At 45.1% G+C, this 23,861-nt stretch overlaps 1 protein-coding gene across 1 annotated transcript in view; it reads left to right on the forward strand.

The window, feature by feature from the left end:
• KSR1 (kinase suppressor of ras 1) overlaps positions 1 to 23,861 on the forward strand; it is a 178,017-nt gene that overhangs the window by 141,139 nt on the left and 13,017 nt on the right. Inside the window, exons 8-16 of the mRNA XM_087717169.1 lie at positions 495 to 556; positions 1,838 to 1,944; positions 3,694 to 3,859; positions 6,694 to 6,735; positions 9,798 to 9,852; positions 12,818 to 12,869; positions 14,913 to 15,295; positions 16,633 to 16,729; positions 18,322 to 18,455. Of these exons, the coding sequence (XP_087573295.1) occupies positions 495 to 556; positions 1,838 to 1,944; positions 3,694 to 3,859; positions 6,694 to 6,735; positions 9,798 to 9,852; positions 12,818 to 12,869; positions 14,913 to 15,295; positions 16,633 to 16,729; positions 18,322 to 18,455 (1,098 nt within the window). The remainder of the gene's footprint in view (positions 1 to 494; positions 557 to 1,837; positions 1,945 to 3,693; positions 3,860 to 6,693; positions 6,736 to 9,797; positions 9,853 to 12,817; positions 12,870 to 14,912; positions 15,296 to 16,632; positions 16,730 to 18,321; positions 18,456 to 23,861) is intronic.

A 23,861-nucleotide genomic window follows, 5' to 3' on the forward strand; every position in this document is an offset into this window, starting at 1 on the left:
TTGGTCTTTCCAATCCCATTCTCACACTCTGATCGGTGCCTCCTGCTTTCCCCTGAGAAAAGCAGTGGGAGTCTGTCCACAATTTAGCTTAAGGTAAAGATAAAGATTCCCCTCGCACATATATGCTAGTCATTCCTGACTCTAGGGGTTGGTGCTCATCTCCGTTTCAAAACCGAAGAGCCAGCGCTGTCCGAAGATGTCTCTGTGGTCATGTGGCCAGCATGACTAAATGCTGAAGATGCACGGAATGCTGTTACCTTCCCACCAAAGGTGGTTCCTATTTTTCTACTTGCATTTTTATATGCTTTCGAACTGCTAGGTTGGCAGAAGTTGGGACAAGTAACGTGAGCTCACTCCGTTATGTGGCGCTAGGGATTCAAACTGCCAAACTGCCAACGTTTCTGATTGACAAGCTCAGCATCTTAGCCACCGAGCCACAGCGTCCCATACAATTTAGCTTAGCTTGTACCTAATATGTCTTTTCCCTTTTGCAGATTAAAATGCCACAATAAATGCACCAAAGAAGCCCCACCCTGTAGAATATCTTTCTTGCCTAGTAAGTGCCTTTATATTCTTTTTAAACTTTTCTTCCTCTTACCGGATTACTTGTTGTTTAAGTTAAGTTTGGGTCACCGTATTATTAAAAAGATGTAGATAACCTGAAAGAATGCAGAAAAGAGCAGCAAAGATGATTAGTAGGCTGGAGGATAAAACATATGAAGAATGGTGAGCAGGAATTGGGTTTGTTTAGCCTAGTGAAACTAGAGAGGACAGGAATGCAGTGTTCCAATATTTGAGGGGCTGCCACAAAGAAGAGGGGGTCAACCTATTTTCTAAAGCACCAAAAATGCAGGACAAAAAACAATGGATGGAAACTAATCAAGGAGGGAAACAACCTGGAATTAAAGAGAAATGTCCTGACAGTGAAGACAATTAATCGTTGGAATGACTTGCCTCCAGAAGTTGTGGGTGCTCCCTCACTGAAACTTTTGAAGATTGGACAATCATTTGTCTGAAATGGTATAGGGTTTCCTACTTGAGCAGTGGGTTGGACTAGAAGACCTCCAAGGTCCCCTCCAACTCTGTTATTGTTATTCTGACTAAATGAGAGCCTTTGACGTAACATATTACTCCCGTCTCTCTCTTGTTGGCTACACAATTAACCACTGGGATGGTTTGCCTTTAGAAGTTGTAGGTGTTCCATCACTGGAAGTGACACTGAAGAGATTAGACAGCCATATATCTAGGATGATATAGGGCCATGATGGTGAATCTATAGCACGTGCTGCAGAGGTGGCACACGGAGCCTTCTCTGTGGGCACGCGTGCCATCACCAGCTGCTCTCCAGGTTTCTGGTGCACTGGCCAGCTGGTCTTCGTGGGCTCCGGAGTGCTGGAAAACGGCCCGAAAAATGCCAAAATAACCAGCCAAAAACCAGGTTGTTCTGGGGCGGCTTTCAGGCTGTTTTCCGGGCCGTTTTTGGCCCCAAAAATGGCCTGAAAACTGCCTGAAAAATTGCCAAAAATCAGATATGCGCACACCACCAAATTGGTCTTTGGGTTTCCAGTGCTCCAGTGCGCACAATGATCAGTTGGCCGGCAAACACATGCATTCCAGAAACCCAAAGACCAGCTGGCCTGCATGCACATTCCGGTTTGGCCACATGGTGCCGAAAAGGTTTGCCGTCACTGATATAGAGTCTCCTACTTGAGTAGAGGGTTGGACTAGAAGATCTCCAAGGTCCCTTCCAACGCCTTTATTCTGAATTCAGTGTTGCTGTTGTATTTTTAAGAAGGCCAAGTAAAATGCTGGTTTTGTCTTCTCTCTGATTCAATAGTACCACGGTTAAGGAGAACAGAGAGTGTCCCTTCCGATATCAATAATCCGGTGGACCGGCCTTCAGAACCACAGTTTGGGACTCTCCCAAAAGCCCAAGCTAAAAAGGTACAGTATTGAGATTTACAAAGGACACGCGCAGAGCCATGTGGGTTGAGATCAGTTAAAACCACCTGCGGCTGCCTTCCAGCACAGTGTTTAGCAAACACATTTTAATGAAACCTGTGCTGAAAGCCAGTATAAGTACCATATTTTTCGGACTATGAGACGCACTGGAGTATTAGAGCCAAGGTGGCGCAGTGGTTAAATGCAGCACTGCAAGCTACTGCTAGATCAGCAGTTCAGCGGTTCAAATCCCACCGGCTCAGGGTTGACTCAGCCTTCCATCCTTCCGAGGTGGGTAAAATGAGGACCCAGATTGTTGGGGGCAATATGCTGACTCTCTGTAAACCGCTTAGAGAGGGCTGAAAGCCCTATGAAGCGGTATATAAGTCTACTGCTAAGTCTACTGCTATAAGACACACCATGATTTTGAAGAGGTAAATTAAAAAAAAAAAAAGTTTTTGTACTCTGCAGGCCTCCCAAATCCTCTGCACGTCTCATTTTTTGCAAAGAAAAAGGCCATGCAGATCTTTAGGAGGCTTGCAGAGTGCTCCTGGGAGCGGGGAGGCAAAAACGAGCAAAAACAGCCCTCCCCAGCCCTCAGGAGCACTTTGCAAGCCCCCCAAACACTCTGCACATCCATTTTTGCAAAGGGGACGGTGTTTCGGTCGGCCAAAAATGCTGTATTCAATGTATAAGACGCACCCAGATTTTCACCCTCTTTTGGGGGGAAAAAAGGTGCATCTTATACTCCGAAAAATATGGTAGTCCTCATCTTATAACCACAATTGGAACCAGAAATTCTGTTGCTAAGCAAGGTAGTTAAGTGAGTCACACTCAATTTTACATTTTTGCCGAGGTCGATAGGCAAATCTCTGCCTTTGTTAAGCGAATCACACAGTCACTAAGCGAATCCCCACTGAGTTTGCTTGTCAAAAGCTAGCTAGAAAGATTGCAGATGGCGAACACTGATTCCAGAATGCTGCAACCATTGTCATTACATGCCAGTTGCCAAGCACCCAAATGTTTGAACCCGTGACCGCAGGGATGCTGCATCAGTTGTAAATGTCAGGATCGGTTGCAAGTCACTTTCGTCAGTGCCGCTGTAATTTCAAATGGTTGCTAAGTGAATGGTTGTAAGCCGAGAAGTACTTGTATCTAGACGCCAGATTTTAGCAGTATTGTGATCCATAGGTAAAGGTAAAGGTTCCCCTCGCACATATGTGCTAGTCGTTCCCGGCTCTAGGGGGCGGTGCTCATCTCCGTTTCAAAGCCAAAGAGCCAGCGCTGTCCAAAGACGTCTCCGTGGTCATGTGGCCAGCATGATTAAACGCCGAAGGCGCACGGAACGCTGTTATCTTCCCACCAAAGGTGGTCCCTATTTTTCTATTTGCATTTTTTACATGCTTTTGAACTGCTAGGTTGGCAGAAGCCGGGACAAGTAACGGGAGCTCACTCCATTACGCAGTGCTAGGGATTCGAACCGCCGAACTGCCGACCTTTCTGATCAACAAGCGCAGCGTCTAAGCCCCTGAGCCACCCCATTCCTATTGTGATCTATAGAGAAAGCCAATCTGGGATTAAAAAGGCTGCAAGTGTCTTATGAATTGACCCTCCTGGCTTAAGAGGTTGGCCAGTCATAGCCAGTTGACCTCGGAGTCTTAAAACAAAGGAAGGAAAGCCAAGAATGATGTTTTGTCTTGTCTCAAAAATCCCTAATGTCCAAGATTTTTGTGTTGCTTTGATCTCTTGCAGGATCCCACAGCAATCAATCACCTCGACTCCAGTAGCAACCCCTCTTCTACCACCTCTTCCACACCCTCCTCTCCAGCCCCCTTCCAGTCTTCCAACCCCCCCAGCGCAACGCCTCCCCCAAACCCATCTCCCATGGGCCAGCGGGACAGCCGGTTCAATTTCCCAGGTAAGTTGTTTTCGGAGGAGCAAAAATAAAACCCCAGGTTTGCTAACAACTACCTTTTGCGTGGTCTGCCTAGCCAAAGAAGAAATAAAAATGAAAATTCAACTCAGTGAAGTTAAGATGCAACCTGTTTGTCTTAATGCACTTTTAATGCAATTTTTTTTTTTTTTTGCCACGGCATCTTGCTTTAATTTATCAGTTACCCCCTAAATAAGAGTTGTCTGGGTGATGTTCACATGAAAAACAATAAAGCCGTCCAACCCACATTTATTTATTAAATTTATGTGCTGCCCGTCTCTCTACGCAAAGCAATTTTGATGATAGAAAGGATTCTCCTCTACCTGGTTCCAAGAAGGCCTAGAATAGCCAAAACAGAAACAAGGTAGTGTTGTGATACTTAATGTCTGCAATTAAAAATCCTGCCACAAACCTACTTCTTTGTCTCTAGCACAGGGGGTGGGGTTTAAACTCAAGGCCCATGGGCAGGATCCGGCCCACGGGAGTGCTTAAATCTGACCCATACAGCTGACCTGCAAATATTAAAGGACTGGCCCGTAATGCCTCTGCCGGCTAAAATGAGCCAAGTGCCCATTTTTGGCTGGCAGAGTGCTCCTGGAGGCCAGGGAGGCTGAAAATGGGCTGCAGGGGGTCCCCGCATGGCCCATTTTTGGCCCATTTTCAGCCACCAGAGGATGCTGCAGGAGGGCATGGAGGGTGAAAATGAGGCACACTTGGTCCCCCATGCCAGTGGTGAGTTCCTACCAGTTCGGACTGATTCGGCCGAACCGGTAGTGGTTTCGTGGCTTGGGTCGCGGGAACTAGCAGCAACTTTTATTGCACTGTGCATGCGCGCGTGCGGTCATGAGCAACTGCCGGAACCCACCCCTGCCCACAGTAAAGTGTTGCAGGAACTGTTCAGGCTGAAAACAGGGCAGAGGGGGACGCGCGTGCCCTCCCCACCCGTGCCCTATTTTAGCCAGCAGGGTGCTATAGCAGGCATCCATCCCGTCTTCCCCTTGCTCCCTGCTGCCCCCCCCCTTGCCAGCCCACGGAGGAGAACTACAATATCGATCCAGCCCTCGAAGAAATCATGTTTGACACCCTGCTCTAGCAGATCACTTAAAAACCAAGTCTGCTCTGTTCCCCTCCCCACAGAAGTTGAGCACTTCCAAAATATTTTTAGCCCGAAACTTTGGCGCATAGAACAGTGTTCATACAGTATGTTCCTGTCGGATATCTGTTCATCAGACCTTCTGTTGTAATACATTTCCTTGCCCATATGTTCTCTGGCAATTTGTGCATTTGCTAAAACATAGCAATAGCAATAGCAGTTAGACTTATATACCGTTTCATAGGGCTTTCAGCCCTCTCTAAGCAGTTTACAGAGTCAGCATATTGCCCCCAACAACAATCCGGGTCCTCATTTTACCCACCTCGGAAGGATGGAAGGCTGAGTCAACCCTGAGCCGGTGAGATTTGAACAGCCGAACTGCAGAACTGCAGTCAGCTGAAGTAGCCTGCAGTACTGCATTTAACCACTGCGCCACCATACTGATGTCATTCTCTCCCTGAAAAAAACCAAACATTACAGATAGTCCTCGAGTTAGGACCACAACTGAGCCCAAATTTTCTGTTACTAAGCAAGACAGCTGCCTGAATTTTGCTCCATTTTATGACCTGCCCTGCCACAGTTGTTAAGTGAAGCACTGCGGTTAAGTTAGTAGCACGGTTGCTAAGTGAATCTGGTTTCCCCATTGACTTTGCTTGTCAGAAGGTCACAAAAGAAGGTCACAAAAGGCTCTGCAACCGTCATAAATATGAGCCAGTTGTTAAGAGTCTGAATTTTGATTATGTGACCATGAGGATCAGTGGTGGGTTCCGGCAGCCACTACTGCTGGTTTGCTCTGGGACGTGCTCCGCCCGGACACCCTTGATGTGTGCTGCGCGCGCATGTGCACTACAACGAAAATTGCTCTGCGCATGTACAGAAGCAAAAAAGATGGCGCCTACGGCACCGCTGGGAGAACCGGTTTAGAGGCATGGCAGGCCTGGGTTGCTGCCGGTTTCAGTGACCCGGGCCGCCAAGCTACTACTGGTTCGGCCAATCCAGTCCGAACCATTAGGAACTCACCACTGATGAGGATGCTGCAAAGGTCGTAACTGGGAAAAACACTGAAAAGTCACTTTTTCCAGTGCCGTTGTAACTTTGATTCTGCAATGGTTGTAAGTGCAAATACCAAGTTATAAGTGACTTTTTCTAGTGCCATTGTAGCTTCAAGTGGGCACTAACCAAATAGTTGTAACTCGAGGACTACTTGCAAGCAGCATAGAAAGGAGGGGAAAGGAAGTCGGTTTGTGAATTGAGGCAACATCCCAGGCATGAAATGCCCCTTCCTTCGCTACTGGTTCAAAACCGGGAGCGCGCACAGAGCGTCCATGATGACGTCTGGGCGGGTGGGCGGAGCCTCCCGCTGCCGTCATGCCACTAATACAGAACACCACCTCTGCAATGGCCCCTAGGTCTGTTTCTCCATTAGAGACAGCCTTATTTTTCTGCCCCTTCTAAATAATTAAAAAAATAACAATAAAAAGTAAATAAAATAATCAATAAATAAAATAAAGGCATTTTCCAAATGCTGCATGTTTCTCTAATTGCTTGCACTCAGAAGTTGCTTATTTACAGTTTGCTAACTCTGAAGTGGGATTAATTTACTACACACACACACATATCCATCGCCTGAGGTGCTAACTTTTTAACTACTGTGATCTTTTGTTTTGTCTCTTTTCTCTTCCCTTTCCTTCTCCTTTTCTGCCTAAACCAAACCCAAACTAAACAGCCGCTCACTACATTCAGCATAGACAGCAGTTTATCTTTCCAGGTAAGTTCATCTTCTAACATGTAGCTGCATCAAACATCACGGCATGTCCTGCATTTTTTTTTATTTTTTTTTTGCAAGCACAGAGAGAGATACAGATTTTTCTTCTTGCATGTTGCACTTACACTGCACTCCTGCTTACTTGAAAACACACCATTCCTTTTTCTTGTGACATCATTTGTTCCAATTCTTGTTCTTTATATCAAAAAATTTTATTAGGTATGCATTACCGTGACATAGAATAGAATAATACGAGTTGGAAGGGACCTTGGAGGTCTTCTAGTCCAACCCCCTGCCTAGGCAGGAAACCCTACACCACTTCAGACAAATGCTTATCCAACATCTTCTTAAAAACTTCCAGTGTTGGAGCATTCACAGCTTGTGGAGGTTAATTGTTCTAACGGCCAGGAGATTTCTCCTTAGTTCTAGGTTGCTTCTCTCCTTGATTAGTTTCCATCCATTGCTTCTTGTCCTGCCCTCAGGTGCTTTGGAGAATAGCTTGACTCCCTCTTCTTTGTGGAAGCCCCTCAGATATAGGAACACTGCTATCATGTCTCCCCTAATCCTTCTTTTCATTAAACTAGACATACCCAGTTCCAGCAACCGTTCTTTATACGATGTAGCCTCCAGTCCCCTAATAATAAAGCATGATCCTTGACCTTTCTCTGCACAAATCAATTCAATATATTTCCCACTTTTTATTAACAATTAGACAACCTGTGACCTATTAGAGAGGGCTTTCCTTACCACATTCCTCAAAGTCTTCCACGGGGACAAAGCTTCTAATACTCTGCCTTCACTGGAAAAGTTGGGATTAATTCATAGAAGTACCTGCCTTAGAATTAGCCCATGTAGGGGCATAAACATCATGGGAAATGTTTTATGACATTTTGCACTATGTCATAAACCGTTTTGTGGTAACTTCAAGGTCATGAAGTGTTTGATAAAGAAAACCTGCCAAATTTTCAGTTCAACAGGAGTCCTAAGACCCATATTTTGTAAGTTGACCTATTTAAGGTAACCTTGGTTCAAATATTTCTCCCAATGAAATGCTACAGGGATGGGAGTTTTAGTGGTACATAGATACATAGGGACACGGTAGCTCAGTGGCTAAGCTTGTCGATCAGAAAGGTTGGCAATTCAGCGGTTCGAATCCCTAGCGCCGCGTAACCGAGTGAGTTCCCGTTACTCGCCCCAGCTTCTGCCAACCTAGCAGTTTGAAAGCACGTAAAAATGTAAGTAGAAAAATAGGGACCACCTTGGTTGGGAAGGTAACAGCATTCCGTCTTCGGACAGCAATAGCAGTAATAGCAGTTAGACTTATATACCGCTTCATAGGGCTTTCAGCCCTCTCTAAGCGGTTTACAGAGTCAGCATATCGCCCCCACAGTCTGGGTCCTCATTTCACCCACCTTGGAAGGATGGAAGGCTGAGTCAACCTTGAGCCGGTGAGATTTGAACCGCTGAACTGCAGATAGCAGTCAGCTGAAGGGGCCTGCAGTACTGCATCCTAACCACTGCGCCACCTCGGCTCTTCAGCTTAGAAACGGAGATGAGCACCGCCCCTGGAGTCGGGAACGACTAGCACATATGTGCGAGGGGAACGTTTACCTTTACCGAGATACACGTACATAAATGTAGACATTTCTAAGCTAAGGAGAATGGGACAAAATCCTGCTGCTCATGTTATCTAGTCTTAACGAAATGTTCAGAAACTAAATTGAAACAAGCTTGGAGAGCAAACCACTGCCTAAACATAAAAGGAGTACTAACGCCAGTGTGAGTTGTGTTTGTAGGATTGTGTCAGAAAGACAAGATGGCATCTGGGGTGTCATAATGCAAGCCCCCACACCTTTTGAACAGGCAGGGTTTGCATCCCAAGGACACTGCCAAATTGTCATGTTTTGACTCTTCCCCTCTTTCTCCTATGTATGCCACTCATCAAGACTGATGGTTTTTCAGATTGAAAAGCTTTGAAGAAGTAGAGAGAATTCCCATTTTGGAAGGTCCCCGCATGTGTGAAAATAAACGAAATAAATCCATCAGTCTTGGTTGCTCTCTGAGCTTGGTTGTTTTCTTGCAGGCGTCCCATTACCCAACTAGGTAACATCATCCGTGCTAGTAAGGAATGGGCTTTGCTCTCAGTTTATATTCTACTAGCTTGCCTTGTCAGTGTTGATGGGAATGATCTTGGGGGTTCTTTGGTTGGGTTGCTGTTGGCTTGTTTGGCAGTTCCTTTATTGGGGTATTGTTTCTTCTGGATTGTTGGTCTGAAAACAACAAAGCTAGAGAGCACCAAGGATGCCTCATCTCAACCCTCAGCTACAAATACTTCCCTTTATTCAATATTTCATTGCTTCTATATAGGAATTCCTTGATTGAGTATTGTTTACTTCTTACCGTATTTTTCAGAATATAAGACGCACCTTCCCACCCCAAAAAAGAGGGTGAAAATCTGGGTGCATCTTATACACTTAATACAGCATTTTTTGCCTGCCCCCTTTGCAAAAATGGAAGGTTTGGGAGGTCTGCAAAGTGCTCCTGGGGGCTGGGGAGGGCAAAAATGAGAGAAAAACAAGGCCATTTTTTTTGCCCATTTCTGCCCCCCCCCCCACAGCCCCCAGGAGCACTCTCAAATTCTCTGCCTGTCCCGTTTTTCACAAAAAACGAGGCATGCAGAGGGTTTGGGAGACCTGCAGAGTGCAAAACCTTTTTTAAAAAAAATTACCTCTTCAAAATCTTGGTGCGTCTTATGTGCCAGTGTGTCTTATAGTCTGAAAAATACGGTAATTGTTGGTCTGAAAACTACATCTCAACCCTGAGCTACAAATACTTTCCTTAATTTAATATTGCATTGTTTCTAGATAGGAATTTATAGAGGGTGTGTGATCCCCCAGCTAAAACTAGTCCAGCCTCAAGCAAGCTTTATTTACCCTGTCACTTTGTGGGTTATCCATTTCGACTTTTTAGTTCTCTACAGCTAAATATTTACTAAAAACAGTGGGAACTTGAGAATTGTGCACATCAGTCTTCCCCCCACCCCCATATATTCTTCTTTCTTTCAGAAATTCCTGGTATTCCACAAATAACGCAGCCTCCTGAAACTACGGAAAGTGCTAAGTAAGTCTCTTTATTTATCTCCAGCATTTCCCTTTACAGGTAGTGCTCGATTTACAACCATTCATTTAGCGTCTGTTTCAAATTACAACAGCATTGAAAAAAGTGGCTCATGAGTGAAATTGCCAAACTCAATTACAGTCAAAGGTCCAGAATTACCTTTATATGTTCTAATATTTGGAGGCTCCTACAAATTCCAATACAAGGACAAAATCAGCTGTATGATGCCTCCTAGTGGTCAGCAGCAAATATAACAGCCACATTCTTTTTTCTGTTCTAAATATTTGCTCTGGGTGTTCCATTTGCCAGATGCTTCAGCCAGCTGGGCTGAGACAATCTTATCCAAAATCCTTTTAATGAGATGTCTTTCCACAGGGTACCTTTCCTACCCAAGCAAGATAAGATATGGAGTTAGGTTATCTTGCCTGGATAGGAAAGGTACCCTATGGAAACAGGGTTTAATGGCTTATCCCCATTTAAACAAAAGTCATATGTTTACTATAGCCTAATTAGAACAAACAACTTTCTGCAAGCAATATGTTCTGGCCAGAATGATTGTTTCTTCCTAGTAACAATTGCTGAGAGGGCAGGAAAAAAAGGGGAGAGAAAAGTGGCTCTCAATAGAAAAAAACCTAGTGTCAGGATTCCAAACAGCACCCAAAAGTAAATCAGAGTTCAAGGCAAAGTATTGCTCAAAGTTCCAATTTATTAAGAGAGACATTTTGGTACATTTGAGAAAACCTGAATCTGAAAGCTTCCCGGTTTTCCCGCACCCAGTTGAAAGTTCAAGATCTTGCCCCCACACTCACAAGTCCATCACATGGTCCAATCTTCCACTGCCAGGCTGGCAGTTCCAACCCATCCAGTTCCGGTCAGGTGCAGAGGTGCAAAGACAAAGGATGACCTTGGTTTTCTAGAAAGAATGTTGTTATGGCTACATAGCATCTCACTCCGTACAATCCCCACTCCCATTTTCCCACAATAGAAAATGCATAATAGAATAATAGAAAGTGTGGCAGGCCAAAGATCCAACAGAAAAGATGGCTGCAGGCCTGTTGCAGCAAGGTTGTGTTACATATCCGGTGTTGTGTTATACAATTTATTCCACCCTTCCTTCCATGCCCTTCCCTACATGTGGTCCTCACAAGCCTCTAACTGTCTTCTTTGCAGTTTAGACTGGAAGCAGTTAATCCCGGAAATGAGAATAGGACAACTGTGATGATTAGTAAATTCAGCCCTTGTTATTTGTACATACTGTTGCCGTGAATTCCCTTATAAGCTTCTATAAAACTGGAACCCACTGTTCATCGATTGTAGTTTGAATACAGCTGTGTTGGGCCATGTCTTATTAGGGGCAACAGTCTGAGGGTCTTACTGTACACCGTCAATGTGAACTACACCATCTACACATCTTGTTTTCACAGTGTTTGTTGTATTAACAAATGTCTACATCAGGGGTGTCAAACTCAATTTCATTGAGGGCACCTCAGGGTTGTGTTTGACCTGGGGGAGGCATGGTAGGCGTGGCCATGGTGGGTGTGGCCTCGACATCACTCGTGTCAGGGGGCGCTTTTGGCGGCCCGAGCATTCTGCCAACAAAAACAGGCTCCCGAGCTCTGTTTTCGGCTGCAATGGACTCCTGCAACCCTCTGCTAGCGAAAACAGAGCTCGGGAGGGCCATATGCAGCCCTCCTGAGTTCCATGTACACTGGCAGAGGCACCACAGGTGGGTCCTTTGCTGTTTCCAGGGCAGCCCTCCGGGCCAGATCTAAACACCCCACGGGCCAGATTCGGTCCCTAGGCTTTGAATTTGACACCCTTGGTCTCCGTGGGTTCTAGTAATAGATCACAATGTTTTCACACTTCAGTGACTGTGGTTTTGGCTTCTGTGAGAGTTTTCAAGAACATCACACATAGTCCTTGACTTAACAACAATTCATTTAGCAACCGTTCCCTTACAACGGCCCCCGCAAAAGTAACTTATGCCCAGGTCCTTCCACTTATGACTGTCACAGCTTCTCCATGGTCATGTGATCAAAATTCAGGTGCTAGGGAAGATTGAGAAGAGTGATTTTGGTAGATCATGCTGCGACTTTCATGGTGGAATGGAGTCTTGAACCCTGATACGATCCAGCACTGGAACCTATCTTCTGAATTGTCCCAAATGTGCTTTTTCAAGAGGCAACTGGACTTTCTTGTTTTTCTTTGAAGATGTTTGGCTCTCTCAGAGCTGAAGGAGTTTCTGAAATGAGAAGCAAAAATCTTTAAAAAAAAACTAAAGTCCAGTTGCCTCTTGAAAAAGCACCTTTGGGACAACCATGACCTGGATGACTGAGAATCTCCACAGACATCTACTGAATTGTCTTCTCTCCGTTCTGAGTTTCCTTCCCCTATAACTTAACTCCTGCAGCATTATCTTGATACAATATCTAACATGAATTCTTCTGCAACATGAGTCTGAATGGAGTTGACAGCCTGCACATTCAAAGAATAAGGTGTCAGCGTTCCAAGTATCATGTAGAATTAAATCAGAGTCCAAGGCACAATGATCCTTAAAGTTCCAATTTAATAAAGCAGACATCTTAGCACATCTGTGTTAATCCTAATTCTGGAAATGAGAATTCCACCCAGTTAAAAATTCATGATCTTGTCCCCACACCCACAACCCATCACATGGTCCAATCTTCTTCTTCCACGCTGGCATCCACACCCAGCTGCTTCCGGTCAGGTGTAAAAGTGCGGAGACAAAAGATGACCTTGGCTTCTAGAAAAGAATGAAAACAATACATTCCACAATCCTACTCCTGTCTATTCCCCCCTCCCATCAACTATACTAATGAAGCAGCATAATGAAATAAGAGAAAGTGTGGCAGGCCAAAATTCTAAAAGGAATATAATTGCAGGCCTGACATAGGGATGATCTTGCAAGAACAGTCCACCCATCCTCTCTTCTTTTTCTTCTCTCCAGCAATGCTGAGGTGCCCCTAGAGACTGATGGAGTTGAAGAACGGGACACAGAGGTAAGTTCCCCCTTGCTAGCGGTGCTCCCCACTAGCCCTGATGACGTTATACACCTTGTTTGGATAAGGAAATCTCTTGCAAGAAAAACAGCCAAGCTCAGAGAGGGCCCAGGACCCCTCATTTCAACCCTGAGCTACAGACAGGGACGTGCAGTCACTAGAGGCAGGGGAGGCATGGCCTCACCAGTCATGAGGAAAAGGAATTTTAAAGAATTTTTTAAAAATAATTAAAGCCAAGGTAGTTGCTACCAGATTCACAATGACTTGGAACAGTGCTTTGTGTTAATCATAGGAGGAGGCCAGAGAAATAGGGGCCTCCTGTGCATAAGGAATTTTTTGCCTTTTAAGAGATAACCAAGGGTTAAAATGCGAAGAATTTCTTATGCAAATGAGGCACGTATTCTCTCCCCTCCTGTAGAGGGCATTTTTAGAGGCTTTTTAGAGTTCTCTGGGAGCAACTAGCTCAGTCTGACGGAGCTCTGGCCTTTCATGAGGGGAGGGCAGGGCAGGGCAGGGAGAAGCAGAGTTGAAATCATCTCTGAAACAGCTGGAAAAGGTGCGTGTGTGGGGAGGTGGGGAGGAATTCAAAAGGTTTGATCGGAAGGCAGCAGGGGAAGGAGTATGGCAGAGGAGCTGCTTTCAAGCCTTTGGAAAATATATCCAATCCAACTTCTGTTTTTGTTTGAGAGTGAGGGAGGGAGGGAGAGAGGGAGGAAGGAGGGGGAGGGAGAAGAAAAAAAATGGGAAAACTTATTTTGCAAGGGGGAAAAATGCTGTCGCTTTAAATTGGAACTGAGCATGCCTGGCTGTGGAATTCTGGGAGTTGAAGTCCACAAGTCTAAAAAGTGCCTCACCAGGCCTAAAGCTGACCGCACGTCACTGGCTACAGATAATCTCCTTTATAGACTATAGCTCATTTGGTGAATGTGTAGGGAACCATGGAAGCTGAACATAAGAGAATGCAAGAGAATGACATAGGAAGGAGCTGCGTTTCTCAGCCTGGGGAATTCTGGGAGTTGAAATCTCGGCACTTAAAAGGTGCTGAATAACCCTGGATAGAGAATAGCCCAAAGAGTTGCACAGTGGGTTTTGTTGGGGAAAATGCGGTAGGGCCGTAATGACGAATTTATGGTGTGCGTGCCACAAGTGACATGCAGAGCCCTCTTGGACAGGCACGCAAGCCATCGCTCCAGCTCAGCTCCACTGTTTGTGTGCGCACACCTCCCACGGGTCACCTGATTTTCGGGTCTCTGACACACATATGTGGGGAGCGGGGTGCATGTGGGATATGCGCACGCATGCATGAGGGGTGCGCGCAGGGGCAGGAGGAGCATGGGAGGGTGCAATGTGGGCTGTCCACAGCTTGTTTTTTGCTCCCAGGAGGTTGCAAAGAGGCCTTCTAGGCCCAAAATGGGCCGTGGGCGTACCACACACCCCCAGCAGCCCATTTGTGCTCCCAGGAGGCTGCAGGGAGGCCTTCTAGGCCCAAAATGGGGCGTGGGGTTACCGCCCCCCCACTGGCAGCCCATTTATGCTCCCAGGAGGCTGCAGGGAGGCCTACTAGGCCCAAAATGAGGCGTGGGGGTACCGCGCCCCCCCTGGCAGCCCATCTGTTCTCCCAAGAGGTTGCAGGGAGGCCTTCTAGGCCCAAAATGGGGCGTGGGGTTACCGCCCCCCCACTGGCAGCCCATTTATGCTCCCAGGAGGCTGCAGAGAGGCCTACTAGGCCCAAAATGGGGCATGGGGGTACCGCGCCCCCCCTGGCAGCCCATCTGTTCTCCCAAGAGGTTGCAGGGAGGCCTACTAGGCCCAAAATGGGGTGTGGGGGTACTGCGCTCCCGGGCAGCCCATTTGTGCTCCCAGGAGGCTGCAGCGAGGCCTACTAGGCCCAAAACGGGGCCTGGGGGGGAGGGTGTCTCACACACACATGGTGGGGTAAGGGGAGCGTGGGAAGTCACTTTCACTTTCAGCACATCATTGTAGTGGGATTCCAAGTCCGGGTGTTTATCTTCATTGCAATTGTGTTCCCTCTTTCTTCCCAAGCACACGGATGACCAGGAGCAAAACAAGATGGAAGCTGAGGACGATGAAGACGAGATTGATGACCTGCCAACCCGGCGTTCGCGATGGCGGGGGATGATATCACGCAAGGCTAGCCAAACCAGCGTCTACTTGCAGGAATGGGACATTCCCTTCGAGCAGATTGAACTGGGGGACCCTATTGGCCAAGGACGGTGGGGCAAGGTATACCGAGGGAGATGGCATGGGGAGGTGGCCATCCGTTTGCTGGAGATAGACGGGAACAACCAGGATCACCTGAAGCTCTTCAAGAAGGAAGTGATGAACTATCGGCAAACCAGGCACGAGAATGTGGTGCTTTTTATGGGTGCTTGCATGAACCCCCCTCATCTAGCAATCATTACGAGGTAAGGATCATCATCTTGGTCGATCTCAGGCCATTTGTTTCTATTTGTATGGCTGCTCATCTTGTCACACCTCTGTGTGGCCAATAACAATGACCGAATAGAACCTAACAAGAGCATCAAAGGATAGTCTTTTAATAGTAATATATTTTTTTCTGAATTGCAAGCTGCCTGGAGTAATTGACTGAGATGGATGACTGTAGAAATTGAATGAATGAATGAATTTCATGATTGATTGAGATGGGTGGCTGTAGAAATCAAATGAATGAGTGAATGATTGACCGAAATAGGTGGCTGTAGAAATTGAATGAATGAATGAATGAATGAATGATTGACCGAGATAGGTGGCTGTAGAAATCGAATGAATGAATGAATGACCGAGATAGGTGGCTGTAAAAATCAAATGAATGAATGAATGAATGAATGAATGAATGAATGAATGAATGAATGAATGAATGATTGACCGAGATAGGTGGCTGTAGAAATCGAATGAATGAATAAATGAATGACCGAGATAGGTGGCTGTAGAAATCGAATGAATGAATGAATGAATGAATGAATGAATGAATGAATGAATGAATGAATTTCATGATTGATTGAGATGAATGGCTGTAGAAATCAAATGAATGAATGAATGAATGAACGAATGAATGAATGACCGAGATAGGTGGCTGTAGAAATCGAATGAATGAATGAATGACCGAGATAGGTGGCTGTAGAAATCGAATGAATGAATGAATGAATGAATGAATGAATGAATTTCATGATTGATTGAGATGAATGGCTGTAGAAATCAAATGAATGAATGAATGAATGAATGAATAAATGAATGAATGAATGAATGAGATAGGTGGCTGTAGAAATCGAATGAATGAATGAATTAATTTCATGATTGACCATGTTGGGTGGCTGCAGAAATTGAATGCATGAATTAATCAATCAATCAATCAATTAATTTCATGATTGACTGAGATTGGTGGCTGTAGAAATCAAATAATAAACAAATAAACAAATAAATAAATAACATTCATGACCTTCCCAGTATGCTTCAGACAAGCAGCCTCAATGGGGGAAGCCAGTTTTTCTTAATGACTGTGTGATTCACTTAACAACCGCAGTTGCTGCATGGCAAAAAAAGATAGTAAAATAGAAAGAGGGGGGGGGAGAGGGAGAGAGAGCGCACTCATGTGATTGTTGACTTAATGACCACAACACTCAGCGGCTGAAATTTCAGTCCTAATCGCGGTCATAAATTGAAGAGTACCTGTACTGCTTCTACAGTAGATGCCAAGTATCATTAAGCTTTGTTTCTAACATATTTGTCTGTTTGTGTTTCTTAGTTTCTGCAAAGGAAGGACGCTATACTCCGTAGTCAGGGATCCAAAAACTCCTCTGGATATCAATAAGACCAGGCAGATAGCTCAGGAGATTATTAAGGTAAGAAGGACTTTGCAGAGGGATTTGTGTTGAATGTTTTCTGAAGAAGGCAGCGGCTCTTCCTAGGCTTCATTCTGCTGGAGGAGAGCAATTTCACTGCGCTGGACTCCGGTTGTAAAAGAGTCTCTGGATTTTATTTAGATACATTAAAAAGTTTATTATTCTTCCTATTGCTTTCTCCTTTTACGCAGTGTTTATTCAAGGCAGTTTTTCCCAACCTTGGCCATTTTAAGATGGGTAATGAATACAGTGCTGACTGGGGATATTCTGGGAGTTGAAGTCCACACATCTTTAAAATGGTTAAGGTTGGAAAACACTAATTTAAGGCTGTTTTCTCTCCCGTGAATCTCAGAAACATAACTGTGATCCAAGCCATAAGACTTACCATATTTTTCAGAGTATAAGACACCCCTTTCCCCCCCCCCAAAAAAGAAGGTGAAAATCTGGGTGTGTCTTATACACTGAATACAGCATTTTTAGCCTTCTGAAACCCCGTCCCCTTTGCAAAAATGGCCATGCATGGTCTTTAGGAGGCTTCCAGAGTGCTCTTGGAGGCTGGGGAGGGCAAAAATGAGCAAAAAACAGGCTTTGCTCATTTTTTACCTCCCCCCCTCAGCCTCCAATAGCACTCTACAAGCCTCCTAAAGGCTATGCGTGCCCCCCCCCCTTTTTTTTTTTTGACAAACAGGCCATTTGGGGGAAATCTGCAAAAGTGCAAAAACTTTTTTGTCTCTTCAAAATCTTGGTGCATGACATACTCCCAAAAATACAGTACTTATTGGCCTCAAACCTAGATATGTATGCAAGATTCTTGGCTGTGGTGAGGTCTTAAAATAACATGAATCACAGATCTGTTGCTGCTGGGGACGTTTCAAAACAAACATCCATGGCATCATTGTTTGGGCGTTTCCACACTGTGTTAAACTATTGTCATTTAACCATGATTTAGTTAATTACAATACAGAATTCACACACAAAGCCATTAACTGTGTTTTACGGTGGCTAACTTCACACAATTTGCTAAGTAACAGTCAAACAACCCACCTAAGGTAAAAATAAAGGTTCCCCTTGCACATATGTGCTAGTCGTTCCCAACTCTAGGGGGCGGTGTTCATCTCTGTTTCAAAGCCAAAGAGCCAGCGCTATCCAAAGAAGTCTCTGTGATCCTGTGTCCAGCATGACTAAATGCCGAAGGCGCATGGAACGCAGTTACTTTCCCACCAAAGTGGTTCCTATTTTTTCTACTTGCATTTTTATATGCTTTTGAACTGCTAGGTTGGCAGAAGCCTGGACAAGTAATGGGAACTCACTCTATTATGCGGCGCTAGGGATTCGAACCGCCAAACTGCAGATCTTTCTGATCAACAAGTTCAGTGTTTTAGCCACTGAGCCACCCCGTCCCTAAACAACCCACCTAGGGAATGTAAATCGGACAATTGAGTGGGCTTTGAATGAAGACTGAAGCAAGATCGAAACAATTATATATTTTTCTGTTTATTGTTGAAACAAGATCAAAACAATGATATAGCTGTCTGTTTTAACGTTCTTTATCCTATTCATTACACATATATGTGATTATTTTTTTCTCCTAGGGCATGGGGTACCTCCATGCAAAAGGGATTGTGCACAAAGATCTCAAATCCAAGAACATTTTCTATGAAAATGGAAAAGTCGTGATCACTGACTTTGGACTGTTTGGAATTTCTGGAGTGGTTCAAGAAGGAAGGTAAGTTTTCCATGATTTCAGTTTTGGTTAGTTTCTCTTAGCCATCAGGTTCAAAATCTTCGCCTCTGATTTAACTGTGTAATCCAGAATCCATCCACCAGAAGTGTAGGTAATCCCTGACCGGTTGCTTAGCAACAGTTTGACATTACAATGGAGTCCTGGAAAAGAACTTATGGCCTGAATTTAAGGTTCTGACACACACACTGCAGTCACATGACTTCATTTTGAGTGCTCTGCAGCCAGCCCACATTTATAGCAGCTTGCAGTGACTCGTGGTCATATGGCCACAATTAACTATGTTTTTGTCAGAAATTGTTGTGGCCAGCTAGCACAGCTGGCAGCAGATTCAGACAGTGAGGAGGTTGGGGAGGAAGATGGGCCAGTCCTGGAGTCTGGGGAAGGCTCTGATGAGGGCTCTGTGTTGGAGGCAGAGAGGGGGCCAGAGCCGTATGCCAGTTATCAGCTGCCTTCAGAGTCAGACATCAGTAAGGCAGACAAAGCTGGAGCCTGTTCCCAGTGTGCGCATGCACAGAGTTGTCAGATGAAGGGAACAGCTAAAGAACAGGGGGCGACTTGGGAGTAAGGCCATAAGTGGACAATGAATGGCCCTTCTCAGAGGAAATAAAAGAGGAGCAAAAGGGGAGTGGAGTTTGCAGGAGACCATTAGTTCACTTAATTGGTGTCTCCGAGACACCTTGGCAGGTTTTGAAGATATCGGCCCAGCAGCTCTCCAAGCCAGATAAGGTCCGTGACTGTAAATCCTCCCTTGAAAGACTTTGCTGGATGTGAATGAGCAGAATTCACAGCAAATTAATAAAAGGGTTTTTCGTTGAGTTTGCTTCATGTTCTTAGGAAGCCTTGGTCTGAACAGAAATTAGCATTTATTTATAGTTTCCAACAAAAATCCATCCCATAACAAACAATGGGGTTGCTTAACAACCATGTGTTTGCTTAATGACCACCACAAAAAAGATCATAAAATTAGATGTTGTAATATGATGACTTGCCTTCTGACTGTCACACTTACAACCAAAATGCAGGATCAGTGATGGTTTTAAGTAGAGGACTACCTGCATTTCTTTTGAATTCACAACATCTGTACTTTTATTTTTATTTTTGCAAGCCGCCCACAGTTATTTGGAATTGGGCAGTCTCTAAATTAGTGGTTCTCAATTCCATCAACTTTGTCCACCAATGTGTAGACTTCAACTCCCAGAATTCCCCAGGCAGCAACCTATATTAATATGGTTAGATATGTAACTATTGGCATGGGGCTTCTTCTTGGTTTAAGGTTTATTAAAAATAAAATGATACTGATATTCAGTACCTCAACCATTTATGATTAGGAAATAGTTTCATTCTGTATGGACTTGACTTAGCTTTTCAAAGAGAAAGATTTGCAAATTCAGGTTTCAATATCCATAGATGAGATGGAAATAAAACTATGCATCTTCTCTCCATAAAGATGGCTCTCCATCAGTGGTGGGTTGCAGGCGGTACGCCCCGGAACGGGCATACTGGAGCCTGCCCGGAGTACCAGGTACCGTTCTGGGAAGGTGCTCCGGAGCGCCCATCCACCCGCTCAAGCTCCTTACCTGTCCTTTAAAGCCTTCGGGGCTTCTGCGCACACACAGGGCGCGTACAGCGCCTGCATAACATTCCACCGAGCAGCTGGAGCGCTGGGGAGGCTTGCGGAGTGCCCCGCGTGCATTCATGGGGAGGACGCCGGGCCCCGTTGCAACTGTACCGATTGCAACAGGATCTGGAACCCACCACTGTTCTCCATCTAACCAGAATAGAGAAGGAAGGGACCCTGGAGGTCTTCTAGTGACTAATCCAATCAGGAAACCCTATACCTGTTTTGGCGAACCTATGGGATACGTGCCGGAAGCAGCACACCGAGCCATCCCGTGCAGGATACGTGGCCTCACTGGCTCCTGTTCTGTGTTCCTGTGCCCGTACGTGCAATGGCCAGCTGGCCTTCTTCGCGCACGATGGAGCGCCGAAACACGGAAGAGCAGCATTACGTTGTGCATGCATGTGCCGGCACCTGAACTTTTGGGGTTTGGGCGTGCGCATGCATGCTGGCCAGCTGTTCATCGGGTGCACCCACGGGCCGAAAACTGGAAGTTTGGGTGCTGGTGTGCACTGCTCTTTTGGCCTTCACTGCCCTATACAATTTGAGAATAGTGGCTGTCTTAAAAACCTCCAGTGATGGGGCACCCATAATTTCTGAACGCAAGTTGTTCTATTGGTTACTTGTCCTCACTGTTAGGAAGTGTCTCCTTAGTTCTGGATTGCTTCTCTCTTTCATTAGTTTCCATCCATTGTTTCTTGTCTTGCCTTCTGATGCTTTGGAAAATAAGTTGACTCCCTCTTCTTTAGCTCCTCAAATCCTGGAATGCCGCTATAAGGTCATATTACATCATCATATCATGTGCCATCATATAATTCCCTACTGCTTTTTTTCATTCACCTGGATTTGATTTCAGTTTTGCTGCTTTCAAATTTACAGCCTGTTCTTCTGTTGGAAACTTTCATAAGATATCATATGAGATGGCAAATGCTTGTTCTTAGGTTTTAGATGTTTGACGTATTTGGTTATTTCATTACTGGAAAGCCACTTCATTCCAACAGAAATAAACTGTCCTGATAAACTTGTCTGGCATGCAGCGAGTCGTATATTTCAAATTTCCTGTCAGAAGCAAACTTTAGAGTTTGCTTTTGACTCTTCACCCAATTGCCACAACCACGTAATAATTCTAGGAAGCCGGTGACCACATTTTCCTTGGACTGTTGGTTTCTGGGCTTGCCGCCGAGAAAGAATGAGCTATACTGTTCTTTATCACTTCTTTTGCTTAGAAACAGCCTTCTGTGCTTGGAGGCTCATTATTGTTGTTAGTTGCAAAGTCGTGTCCGACCCATCGTGACCCCATGGCAGTGGTGGGCTCCTACCAGTTCGCACCAGTTCGGTAGAACCGGTTCGTCAAATCTACCGAACCGGTTAGAAGAGGTTCCACCAGTGGACTCGGAAAGCCGGCCACACCTACAGAAGAGGTTCCAAAATTTTTTGAAACCCACCACTGACACACACACACACACACACACACACACACACACACACAGAGAGAGAGAGAGAGAGACTCACACAGACTCACACAGAGAGAGAAAGAGAAAGAAAGGAAGAAATAAATAAATAAATAAATAAATAAATAAAAAAGAAAGAAAAAGTGAGAGAGAGATGAAAGAAAAAAAGGAAAAAGGGACAGAGACAAAAGGAAGGAGAGAGAGAGAGAGAGAGAGAGAGAGAGAGAGAGAGAAAACACATGGCCGGCAAGCCACTCCTACCAGGTCACATGGCGAGCAAGCCACTCCCACAAAGGAGGCCACACCCACAGAGTAAGTTCGAAAAATTTTTGAAACCCACCACTGCCCCATGGACAATGTTCCTCCAGGCCTTCCTGTCCTCTGCCATCCTCTCACGCCCCACTGCTTCAGTGACTCCATCCAGCCACCTTATTCTCCATCATCCCCCTCTTCTTTTGCCCCCCATCTTTCCCAGCACTAGGCTCTTCTCCAGTAACAAAGACTGTTAAGCCCCTGTTTTGAACCTTCTTGTTGAATTCAATGGGTGTTTAAGTTTAAGTGGAACATGCTTAAGGTTCTTTGCAGGGCTTAAATTCACTATCGAAATATTTTTTTTAAAAGACTTGGAATTCAAGCAGAGAGCCATGTTTCAGGAATGGTAGAGGCCAGGGATGAAATTCAGCAGGTTCTGACATGTTCTGGAGAACCGATATAATGGAAAATTTGGGTAGTTCGGAGAACCAGCAAATGCCACCAGAGTGGGGGTGGAAATGGAGATTTTGCAATATCCTTCTGCCAGGAGTCGGGAGGGAATGGGGATTTTGCAGTATCCTTTTCCTGCCACGCCCACAGAACTAGCAGTATTTGAATTTTACCACTGGTAGAGGCTACATAGGGTTAATGCTTCAAATCCAGGCACCAGAGTATGGCCTGATAAGAACTTGATCTCTGAATTAGAGAGAGATATTTTAACCTTTGCAAAGGGGCTTCTTTGCCCACCTGAAAACAAGAATCACCGCGGCATTTAGGCAAAGCAAAACGCATTTATTAAAGGGTGGATCAAGTCTTTATTTTTTTGTGGGACATGGTGGCTCAGTGGCTAAGATGCTGAGCTTGTCGATCAGAAAGGTCGGCAGTTTGGTGGCTTGACTCCCTAGTGCTGTGTAATGAGTGAGCTCCCGTTACTTGTCCCAGCTTCTGCCAACCTAGCAGTTCAAAAGGACGTAAAAAATGCAAGCAGAAAAATAGGGACCACCTTTGGTGGGAAGGTAACAGCGTTCCGTGCACCTTTGGCATTTAGTCATGCTGGCCACATGACCACGGAGACGTCTTTGGACAGCCCTGGCTCTTCGGCTTTGAAACGGAGATGAGCATCGCCCCCTAGAGTCAGGAACGACTAGCACATATGTGCGAGGGGAACCTTTACCTTTTACAAATCTTTTTACAGGGTAAAGGAAGATATGGTACATACATTCAGCCTCTGATACATCAGTAAGCGAAATCAAACAGTAAAAGAGATGGATTGCATGTGAAGCTTGAACAATAGAAAAGACTGGTTCTAGATAACATTCCACAAGTGACATATTTACGGGTCACATGACTCTTTCCCAGCTAGATTTGTATCTTTCTTGCAAGTATTCAAGGACTTCCCAAACACACCCTCTATTGTGTAGTTTCTGAAAAAGCAAGTTCTCCCATACCAAAGAAATGGCCTTGGCTAAGAAGGGGGAAACGTGTTTTCTTAAATTTGAAAAAAAGAGGCCCAGACTACCATGTTAAATGTTAATAATGAAGCCTAAAATTTGAAAGAACAGTCCCTAGGGGAGTGATGGCTAACCTTTTTGTTGTCACATGCCAAAAGTTCTAAATTGGTTATCTCCTTGATTAGTTGGTTCCACCACAAAATCGTGTTCGACTAAAGCGCGCTCGACGAAACCGCGTAGCTGAGGTCATCACAGCGCGACAACAGAGAAAAAAGCACGCTGTAAACGCTAAACCTAAAATTAACCCCTAATCCTAAACCTAACCCTAAACCTAACCCTTAACCTAACCCTAACCCTAACCCTAAACCTAACCCTTAACCTAACGCTAAACCTAATCCTAACCCTTAACCTAACCCTAAACCTAATCCTAACCCTAACCCTTAACCTAACCCTAACCCTAACCCTAAACCTAACCCTTAACCTAACGCTAAACCTAATCCTAACCCTTAACCTAACCCTAAACCTAATCCTAACCCTAACCCTTAACCTAACCCTAAACCTAACCCTAAACCTAACCCTTACCTTAACTTGAATCGGCTTGCTTTCAAAGCGCTAT

The sequence above is a fragment of the Thamnophis sirtalis genome, unplaced genomic scaffold (genome assembly GCF_051295495.1).
Source record: "Thamnophis sirtalis isolate CommonGarterSnake01/CBP01778 unplaced genomic scaffold, rThaSir2_p1.2 scaffold_6, whole genome shotgun sequence".
Classification (NCBI taxonomy): domain Eukaryota; kingdom Metazoa; phylum Chordata; class Lepidosauria; order Squamata; family Natricidae; genus Thamnophis; species Thamnophis sirtalis.